The sequence below is a fragment of the Rhincodon typus genome, chromosome 7 (assembly GCF_021869965.1).
Source record: "Rhincodon typus isolate 14 chromosome 7, sRhiTyp1.1, whole genome shotgun sequence".
In the NCBI taxonomy this organism is placed as follows: domain Eukaryota; kingdom Metazoa; phylum Chordata; class Chondrichthyes; order Orectolobiformes; family Rhincodontidae; genus Rhincodon; species Rhincodon typus.
Window position 1 is genome coordinate 20,768,876 of NC_063338.1, and position 11,653 is coordinate 20,780,528.

Here is an 11,653-nt window from a genome sequence, read left to right on the forward strand (position 1 = left end):
GTGAGAGGGAGGAAGAGGTATGTCAAACTTCTATTTATCATTAGTGTCCAACTCATCCTAAGATAACAAGGTGTAGAACTGGATGAACACAGCAGGCCGAGCAGCATCAGAGGAGCAGGAAAGCTGATGTTTTAGGTCTGGACCCTTCTTCAGAAATGACCGACATGGGAAAGACAAAGACATTTTCATCTAGGACCTCTTCAGACATTTCTGAAGAAGGGTCCAGACCCGAAACATCAGCCTTCCTGCTCCTCTGATGCTGCTCGGCCTGTTGTGTTCATCCAGCTCTACACCTTGTTACCTCAGGTTCTCCAGCATCGGCAGTTCTTACCACCCCCCAACTCATCCTAAGTTTGGTTTGTCTGTGGGACCTTCATGGTCTGAGTTACCCAAAATTATGCAATACTATTACTCATCCAATCAGGCCATTGGTATGGCCTCGTTGGACATGGATGTTGCCGGCAAGGCCTGCATTTGCTGACACACCTTTGAGAAGTTGGCTGTGAGCTGCCTTCAAGGAATGCTGCAGTCCATCTGGTTCAACATTTCTGCTGCGGTTTGGAACAACTAAGTTGCTTGCCCGGCCACTTTACAGGACAGTTAAGAGTCGATCACATTGAGGTGGGTCTGAGAATCAGACAACAATTGCAGACTTGCTTTTTTAAAAAAGGACATGAGTGAACCAGGCGTGTTGTAATATGGCACCGATTCACAATGTTCTCTGGAATACAATCACCTTCGGTGGCTATGTCATGGAGTCAATGTAATGTGTTTTGTCAACAAATTGTGTGCAAGTAATGTCCAATAACATCAATGAGTACAAAACCCAATATACGTGTAAGTCTGTGATATTGCAGCTATGAAAATAGTCAGCGTTAAGTAATGAGTAAATTAGACGTCTGTCTCAGCAAGAACCTAACTCTGCGCTATATGTTGTGCATACTAATATATAGAGAACTACAAACTGAATCAAGCTGGGTTTTTTTAGGATAGTTATTAATAGTTTCAAAGCCTCATTACTGAGCTTGGCTAGCAATTCTATATTTTGAAAATTAACTGAATTTCATTAATTTAGTTTAAATTTGAACCCATGTTACCAGAACATTAACCTGGAACTCCAGAGTACTAGCCTAGTGACATTATCACTATGCCACAGCCTCACCCTGAAAGGATGGTCAAGGTGACTGCAGAGAAACAGTTGACACTGAGTATGGCATATTAGTATTGAAGCAACTTGTGCAGAGGACAGATCCTACAGCCATACAGCAACTATATCTTCAACAGATCTAGGAGGTTTCTCAAATAGTCATATTGCCGTTCGTAAGTCATTGGAGGATATTCGGTGAGTATAGATAATGATATAAAAGTAGAAGTTGCTGGAACAGCTCAGCAGGTTTGGCAGCATCTGAGAAGAAACATCAGAGTTAACATTTCAGGTCCAATAACCCTTCCTCAGGACTGGATAATGATATCAGGAACAAAAACAAAGTTGCTGGAAAAGCTCAGCAGATCCGGCAGCATCAGTGAAGGGAAAAAATAGAGTTAACGTTTCAGGTCCGGTGACCCTTCCTCAGAACACTTTTACCTTCACAGATGCTGCCAGACCTGCTGAGCTTTTCCAGCAACTTTGTTTTTGTTCCTGATTTACCTCTGCAGTTCTTTCGGTTTTTTCTGAATAATGATATGTTTTTCAAACAGACCATTTTACAATTAGATTTCACATTTCCAAGATAATTTGTTGAATGTTATTATTGATTACATGTTTTTTATTAAAGCTGGTTAACAGTGAATAGTTTTCCACTTCCTTCCCTTACTCATTTGGCACATGTTGGATTCTGTTTCCACAACCATTCCACTGGCCAGGCAGAATGAGACTGAGCAATGGGAAAGCCAAATGACTAGGGGTAATGTCATCAGGCTGTTTGACCTATAGTAAGAGTCAGTAAAGATCTTCTAGAATAAGAGGAGAGAGAACATTAGAGTCTGTAACGGCCTTATGCTTAACCTAGTCTCTCCGTGAACATTTCAGCAGAGATGACAGGAACAGGAATGTCAAGTTGATTTGTTCGTTGGAAACTAGATCCTTGAGACTCATTTTAACATCTCAGTTGCTTCAACATAGAAGAGGTCTTGGGTCTGGCTGAAGTGTTTCCTAATCCATAATCAGTTTCACATCATGTGACACCTGGAAATTTTTAGAGTTAAGACCTGAGATACTTGAATAAGCTGTAGATCTTTACTTACTCTTACTATCTACTGTTGTCTTTTCTGCTTTCTCCACAGTTTCAGAGGGTAACAGTGAATCTAAGGTAACAAAACAAAGATAAAATATTAAACCTCGTGAGATTTGGATTTACATTATTTCTAATTCATGACTCTAACATATATAACATTGAACAAGTACTACCCCTTTGCCAAGTAACTTTTCACTAAGCTCATGCTCTTGCTATGTTTGCTATGTAACATCAACGACTGTATGCCAAAGGTAATCCAGTGGTTGTGTGAAATGCTTTGAAACATTTAGAGGATGTGATAAAAGACAAATTATTTTCTAGCTTTGAAAAATTTCAGCTAGAATCTTAGTTTTTAAATTGAACTTGTTTGATGTGAAATTTAAGGCACACAGATGGCTTAAAGCTCATGAAGCATAATCCTTTATTCCACTGGCATCAGCTATTTACAAACATCAAAGGGGAATCAAGTTTAAGTGGGAACACAATCAACATACACGGAATTAAGCCTGTACCTCATATCTATTTGAGGAAATTCTTTGTCAGTCTCTCCCTCTCCTGATGAGGCCTCTAACAGTTACCCTTACCTTCAAAAGGGATTCACTAAACTGCTCTAGCTTCCCTGCTCAGTGATCTTCCTCCCCTTTTGTCATCTGATGTTCAAAGCTCTGTTATACATTTGCCTGATTGAGACTTGCCTTCTCACAACTTAATCTAGCACACACTGACCATTTCCTAATCAGTTATGTGATCCAAAAGGTTCAATTAAGCCATGATGCCTAGAATGTTCAAGTACAAATTAGCTGCAGCATCCTTGTCTTACTTCATCAGGCCGAGTAAATGGTAAGGGTTGGGGTGATATTCAGCATTTGCTTTAGAAGACTTTTTGTCTGCACTAACACTGTCAGTGACTTAAGCCATTAAGCACTAACATCAAGTTATCGAGTCATAGAGGCATACAGCACATTAACAGACCCTTCAGTCCAAACACTCCGAACATAATCCCAAACTAAACTAGTGCCACAGTCAATAAATGTGGAGCTGGAAAAACACAGCAGGTCAACAGCATCCGAGGAGAAAGAAAGTCAACAGTTCAGGCCAAAACCCTTAATCAGGACTGGGGAGGGAGAAGGGACGCCAGAAATAAAAAGAGGGAGGGGGCTGGGGCTGGGGAAAGGTAGGTCGGATGGTGATAAGTGGATGCAGATAGGGGGTTATTGTGACTGGTCAGTGGGAAGGGTGGAGCGGATAGGTGAGTAGGAAGATGAATGGGTTAGGCACGCAGCAACTGACCCGACATTCCTGTTGCCATCCATTTTAATTCCCCCTCCCACTCCCCTGACGACATGTCCATCCTTGACCTCTTCCACTGTCAGTGTGAGGCCAAACATAAATTGGAGGAACAACACCTGATATTCCGCCTTGGGAGCTTACAGCCCAATGGTCTGAATATCGACTTCACCAGCTTCAAAATCCCTCTACCCCCAGCCTCATCCGATGTCCCGCCTCCCTGACCTGACCTAACCTAACCTGTCCACCTTCCTACTCAACTATTCACTCCACCCTTCCCACTGACCAGTCACAATAACCCCCTACCTGCATCCACCCTACCATCCCACCTACCTTTCCCCAGCCCCATGCACCCCCCTCCCATTTATTTCTGGGCTCCTTTTCCCCTCCCTAGTCCTGCCATAGGATTTCGGCCTGAAGCGTTGACTTTCCTCATCCTCAGATGCTGTCCGACCTGCTGTGTTTTTCTAGCTCTCCCTCCAAACCATTCCTATTCATGTACTTATCCAAATGTCTTTTAATTGTTGTAATTGTACGCACATCCAAAACTTCCTCAGAAAGTCCATTCCACATGCGAACGACCCTTGTGTAAAAAATTTGCCCCTCATGTTTTTTTAAAAAATTTCTCCCCTCACCTTAAAAAAGTGCCCACTAGTCTTGAAATCCCCCATCCTAGGGAAAAGACAACTGCCATTAACGCTATCTATATCCTCATTATGAGACAAACTTCAATAAGGCCACCTCTCAACCTCCTACACTCCAGTGAAAAAAGTCTCGGCCTACCCAGCTTTTCTTTATAACTCAAATCTTCCACACCTGGCAACATCTTGGTTAGTGTCTTCTGAACCCTCTCCAGCTTAATAATATCCTTCCAATAACTGGGCGACCAGATCTGGACACAGTATTCTAGAAGAGGCTTCACCAATGTCCTGTACAATGTCAACATGATGTCCTAACTCCTGTACTCAAAGGGCTGCAATGAAGGCAAGTGTGCCAAACGCCTTTTAAACCACTCTGTCTATAATATGATGCAAACTTCAAAGAATTATGTACCTGCAACCCTAGGTCCCACTGTTTTATAACACCACCTAAGGCCCTACCATTAATTATATAAGCCCTACGCTTTGTTTGTTGTACCATATGCAATACCTCGCACTTATCCCGATTGAACTCCATCTGCCATTTTTCAGCTCATTGACCCATTTGATAAAGATCCCTTTGTAATCTTCAAAAACCTTCTTCACTGTCTACTTTGCCACCAATTTTGGTGTCATCTGCAAGCTTACTAACCATGCCTTCTATAGTCTCATCCAAATCATTCGTAAAAGTGACCAACAAAAGAGGACCCAGAACCGATCCCTGTGGAACACTGCTGGAGACAGGGCTACAGTCCGAAAAGCAACCCTCCACCACCACTCTCTGCTGCTTGCCTCCACATCATCTACCAAAATTTTAGCCTCAAGAAATTCTCCTCCATGTATCGTTTTTTTTGAGATCACCCTCCAGCTACTGGTTCAGAAACAATTTTACAGAAATACCCATCTATGTCAGCAGCTATCCCAGACAAGTAACACCACTCACTAATCAAGGTATACTCCTTTCCTGTCTCTTGGTGTCCTGCTTGATCCCGAAGTGCTACCACACTTGAGGCAGCAAGGAAGGATGCGTTGCTTCACCTCTCTCTCCTTGTCATGAGACAGTTGATTGAAGGCTCCATCCTCCTCCCTGCTCTTCTTCCGGCACCTCAACAATTTCTTGCCTATTTGGGCTCCTTCATCACTGGCACTGGGGTGGTGGATGTTGGGCCTTCTGTTAAATGGTGCTGAAACTGTACGAGGTCCTCCTTCGAGATTGATGGCAAAAGTTAAACCACACCTGACTCTACCTGTCCAGATTTGGTTTGGATTTTATTCATAAGTACATTCACGACAATCCACTGAATCTTAGTCCAAATATCATAGGGAATTAATGTTGGAATGCTGCCCTTGACTTGGCTGGCATTTGAAAGTAGTTGAGTGGATTATGGTTTGTAAACACTCCAAACACCGCGCCAAAATCAGAATGTCTCTGAACTTCTTGGAAATAGTCCATCTCAAACCAATCAATTCGAACTTCATACTGGAGTATTTCTTCATATTCCTGTCATTCAGCTTGACACTCCATGTGGCATATGTAATAACTACTTTTCTGACCTAGAATCTGTGATAGCACCATTTCTTGGCCAAGGAAAACTGGCGTCAGTTTCTAGTTTGAAAGGGAGAGGGAAATTTGGGTGGCCAAGGACAGGCAATGAGAAGAGATTCTGCTTCAGACTACAATAGAAGTCTTCAAATGCTGGGGTCCCTGGACATATTTTCCTTGTTTTCATCAGCATGTTATAGAGTGGGGGGTTAACTATGCTTAGCCTTGCAGAAGCTATTTATGATATCCAGCGAGAGCAAGGAACTCTCCATCTTAGGATAGGGCCACACCTGGACCACACAGACTGTTTCAGCATTGACAGTAATGTCTCCCTTGGCCTAAGATACCAAATTTTACTCTGGAAAAGTTGGCACCTCTCTGGTTTGACTCTCAAGTTAAACTTCACCGAGCAGTTAAGATGGTGCTTAGTCTTTCAAGGAAAGATTGGAGATGAAGATTACCAAAAACTTTGATCCATACACACGTATGTCTTGCTCCACATGGGGTGGTATCTTATAACCAGGGGTCAAGCTGAGACTGCAGAAATACTTTCTTTGAGGACTTGCAATGTTTCCTCGGTCCTAGGTAGATAACAAACACCCCTGTAGGAATTTGCATTTGGTGTCTGGTAATTGACACAACTCCTCAGTTTTCCACCTTTCTTCCTTACGAGGACTATGGGGGAAGACGCACGTCAACTTGATGACTCTCAGATGACACCTAGCGCCAAAGAATTCTGCTGGTAATCTTGGACTTCCATCCAGTGATGGGTTGGGACATGACAGTAAGGAGTCTTTCCTGGGTAGTCACCTTTAATTACAATCCTGTGGTTTACCAGACTATAACACCTGATGTCATCATCACCTTCACTGAGAGTTGTCCCATATTTGTGTGAGAATATAAACGTGCTGTCTTCTCTGGGTGCCCTCCAACTCGCCAATGCCGACCTTTGAAACAAAATTGGAAGACATCTCCTCCAGTCAGTCTACTATCCAATACAGTGGCAGGTTAAAAGACACCAAAGGACATTTTTGGTTGGAAGGAAGCATCTTTGTTGTGGCAATCCACATGGTTACCGGACCCTTTTCACCCACAGTGACCAGGGTGGCTCCCAAAGTTACACAAAGTGAAACCACTCCTACATGTGACACATGACACTCTAGGAAGGCCTAACATCGACTGTTGGAGATGGCTGTCATGAGCCTTCAAGAACGGTTTTGGAGTGGGCGGCTAAAAGAACAGATTTCCCTGCCACTCAAACAGTTCTAGGATCCATACAGGCTGACACGCACTTAAACTGTACAGATCAAGGTCAAAAACTCTTGTGTCCCATCTGCTGACCTCGTTATGCTCCACTCAAAGCACAATTCTGTCCATCCTTTCCAAGGATGTCCAGATATCTCTTAATACGTTTGACTGCAACACCATCAGCATTCTCAACATCCTTACTTTCACTGGAATATTGAGTGTGTCACAAATTACCACAGGCTATGAAAAGTGTGAATGAGGACAGATATGGAGAGCTTGATGTAGGCATGACTGAGCCCTGTGAAGTGCGGATCCAGATTGGGGAAATGCGGCCATTGATCTACATATGCCCCTCAGCAAGATGTTCAGGGAAAAACTGGTGAGTCATGGCTGATGCGCCCACTCTTATATTAATTAGGCACAACACTTCATGCTCGTTGTTGGACAGGTCCCTATTGCTTTCTCACCCCTAACCCAGCATCATCCTCAATGCCCCCCCTCCCACATACAGGGAATGTTTAATGGAAACATTACCATCACTGTCCACCTTCTCTGCTGCTTCATAGAATAGACTCTGTGAACTCTCATTCACAGTGCTCTGTGAGCTGTCAGTGGGCGCGCCTGCAAGAAAGAAAGGCAAATAAAGATTTACAATCTTAACCACGTCTGTACCACCATTACGAGTGGTATTTTCACCTCCTTCATATCACTACAGTGTCCCCAAATCTCAGCTCATCTGCTGCTAAAACCCTCATTGATGCCCTTGTTATGTATTGATTTGACTATTACAATGGACTATTAGATGGTCTTACACATCCTACCCTCCACAAACCTATGTTCATTCAAATCTCTGCTGCCTTCTATCCCAACTCACACCGAGTCCTGCTTAGCTCTCACCACTGTGCCTACTGACATAAATTGATGCCAGTTAAGTCACGAATTGATATTAAATTTTTCATCCTCATATGCAAACTGCTCCATGGCCCTGTCCTTTCCTATCTCTGTAATCTCCTCCAGCCCCAAAATTCTAGAAATATCTGTGCTCTCATTCTGACCCTACTTTTCTCCTTTAAGGTACAAATTAAAACCTACCTTCTGCAGTTAATATCACCTCAAAGTGTGTGGCATGGTGTCAAGTTTTATTTTTGACAATGCATGAAACATCTTGGGATGTTTACTGCGTGGAAGATGCAATATAAACACAGGCGGTCGTGGTTTTGTATTTTTCTCAGCCTCCAGAAGCTGCACCATGCCAGCATTTCACAGAAACATGAACTGGATGTACTTACATTACTGACACCCACTAAACTTGCCACCAAAGGTACAAGCTTGTTTCGAGATTAAGGGGATTCAATTAAACTGTAGGTCTGTGTTTTCTTGAACAGTATGAAAAAAATAGCTGCACCTACTCTCATTATCTACTGTAGCCTCATCTCTTCTCTCCACTTGGTCAGTCTCCAGCTTTGCACCTTCAAAGCAAATGGAAGACAGGAAGGAAAAATATTATAATCATTCACACCAACTCATAAATTCATCACAAGGCACAAGATTGCTTAGCTTCACTTGCAGTCTGGTGAACATCCTCTGAAATCGAGATTTTTCTGCGGCTCAATCCAGGAGCTATGTTGGGGGGCTGGGTTGCAGACTCACTGATCTTGATTTCTGCAGAGTCATGAAGATGCCATGGCTTATTCAAAATTGCGTTGGGAACACGGGTCTAGAAATCCTACCCTGAATTTCCAACAGATCTCATTTAAGCTGGTTAGGTGGTGGGGCTAATTTACACTTAGGGGAAAGCAGAAATCTGCAAGGTCATTTAAACGCAATGCTATTTTCAAACAGACCGCATTTTCACTAGAGTAAGAGCCTTATGCCTCAATGTGTGAGTTATGACTTTTTTGTTAACAGGAGGCATAAATGGGCCATCAAATGGATTGTATTGCCATGAATGGACATGGAGTATAGGTGGCAGAGTAAATGGTGCAGAAATGGAAGGGCTAGAGAGCCAAATATTTATTAACTCTGCTTGGAGGAAGGCCGAATGAACTGAGATAAGCCTATCTTGGTAGTTGGCAGCCCTTGTGACTGTCTTTGAATGGTGGCTGGTTCCAGTACACATTCACCTCATGCAGAACGAAGACCATGCCATTTGACACACTTTGTCCCCCTGAGGTGAATGCATATGTCTTTGGGAGTAAAGGTCCAGGCTCCTGTCTACGTACGAGTGACTTGGTTGCACAGAGTAGCTCCACAAGATGTAATTCGATTGCTGGCTCATTTGTCACATTGAGCTCAGTCACTGAAAACTTCATTACATTTAAAAGAGGTAAGTATCCCACTCATGTTACAAGCATAACACACGTTGATTACAATAATGTAATATTACATTTACCATATATCTGGGTAAACATTGAATGTATAAGACAACTATAGTTCTTCAGTGATCACAGCCCGCCAGCTGTCCTTTCTCCCCTCTCCTCCCCTCCCTTCCACACACCTTGCCTCCCTCAGAAACTCCTTCACATATCCACAGGAGGAAAGGTGGGGGCTAGAAGATGCTGTTCAAGAAATCACTGCTGTTGATTTGTTTGTCCCTCAGGAGTTATTTGAATGGAGCTTCCGCTGACATCGTCATCACAGACAAAATCGCGGTGCTGTCTGAGTATGCACAACAGGTGGTCAATCTGCCAATCTCATCCGGTTGCAATAGAGCTTGGAACAAAACAGTGCAATCGGTCCAGTAGCAGCAGATGGGAGTTGGCCAGGTTGAGGTCATTCATGTCATAGCAACAGGCCAGGGAGCTCTGGCCAATCACTCTACTCATCTCGATTGTCAATCCATGTTCAGGATTCTGCCTGGGTCCATATCAAGCAAGCGCATAAAAGGCCTCAGAAAAAAAAGTCAGTTGTCTAAAATTGGACTCTTAGCTTTATGCCTGAAGCAATGTTCTCAAAAATGTGACTGTTACATGGGTAAGTAAATAATGTAGACTTTTCATGGCACACAGCTTCTGCATAAAATATGCATAACAAAACAACACACATTACAATTACATTAAGCAAAAGCATTAAGAGAAGAGTGACTTTTTGGTGTAAGTTGAATCAAAATTATTGCCTTTATGATGCAGTTCATTTAACTTGAACCTATTTGTCTAATTTAAAATTGTAACATTCTGAACATGATGCTTTGTCAAATATTCTTGAAGACCCAAGGGAAATCACAGATTCAAGTAGAATGATGATGTGATTGGCATACAGTGCCAATGTGATAGTCAGAGTGGAGGCCCCAAAATATGCAAAAACATGGTCTGATGCTGTCATCCGGTCTCCATTTACAACAAAACTCACTAATATTTGGATGGGGTATGGGGATTGGGTGTGTGTGTGTGTGTGCATGTGTGTTAGAGAGGGTCAGGTGCACGCGGTGTGCTTTGGTCCTAAGGTGGGCGCAGTGCTAGGGGATTGACTCTGGCACTTTAAGACACTGACTCCTGCAGCCAACTCTCAGAGCCTGACATACAATGCCACATGACAATACATCATTAGCATTACTGGGACCAGTAGCATTACCATTAGCATTACTTCTCCCCCCACCCCAAACTCCCACCAGCAGGTTTTAAGGTGGCAATGGTTGCTGGTGTTTATTGTAAAATCCAGCAGGTGGACTGCTTGTTTCACCCTACCTAGCTCTGGTCCATATGAATTTTCAATGGGAGCGCTGGATGCATCGAGAGGCCACTTAAGGGCCTCACTCACTGTGCACCTTGGCTATTATTTTACCCACAGCAGAGGGAAGCAGGTAGCCTGGCAATGTTAGCTATGGACAAGCCCTGCGCCTACACAGGATCTGCTCAGATGAGAGGGAGCACGACGGACACCTAAAGATGGTGAAAAACACCCTCATAAGAACAGGATACCACGCTCAACTCATCGACCACCAGTTCCGACATGCCACAGCGAAAAACCGCGATGACCTCCTCAGAAGACAGACACAGGATACGACCGTTAGAGTACCCTTCATCGTCCAGTACTTCCCCAGAGCGGAGAAACTACACCATGTTCTTCGCAGCCTTCAATATGACATCGAGGACGACAAACATCTCGCCAAGATCATCCCTACACCTCCACTTCTCACCTTCAAACAACCACCAAACCTTAAACAGACCATAATTTGCAGCAAACTACCCAGCCTTCAGGACAACATCAACCACAACACCACACAACCCTGCGACGGCAACCTCTGCAAGCCATGCCAGATCATCGACATGGATACTACCATCACACATAGGAACACCACCCACCACGTACACGGCAGATACTCATGTGACTCAGCCAATGTTGTCTACCTTATACGCTGCAGGCAAGGATGCCCTGAGGTATGGCATATTGGCGAGACCATGCAGATGCTAAGACAACAGATGAATGGACACCGCACAACAATCACCAGACAGGAATGTTCCCTCCTAGTCGGGGAACACTTCAGCGGTCAAGGACATTCAGCCTCAGATCTTTCGGTAAGCGTCCTCCAAGGCAGTCTTCAAGATACATAACAATGCAGAATTGCTGAACAGAAACTGATAGCCAAGTTCCGTAGCCATGAAAACCAAAAGAACTGCAGATGCTGTAAATCAAGAACAAAAACAAAGTTGCTGGAAAAGCTCAGCAGGTCTGGCAGCATCTGTGGAGGAAAAAACAGAGTTAAC

General features: G+C 43.6%; 1 protein-coding gene across 1 annotated transcript in view; it reads right to left on the minus strand.

Annotated features, from left to right (window-relative positions):
* LOC109918655 (thioredoxin domain-containing protein 6-like) overlaps positions 1-11,653 on the minus strand; it is a 65,895-nt gene that overhangs the window by 2,169 nt on the left and 52,073 nt on the right. The window contains exons 15-17 of the mRNA XM_048598704.1: positions 8,360-8,419; positions 7,485-7,571; positions 2,245-2,304 (exon numbers count right to left, since the gene is read on the minus strand). Of these exons, the coding sequence (XP_048454661.1) occupies positions 2,245-2,304; positions 7,485-7,571; positions 8,360-8,419 (207 nt within the window). The remainder of the gene's footprint in view (positions 1-2,244; positions 2,305-7,484; positions 7,572-8,359; positions 8,420-11,653) is intronic.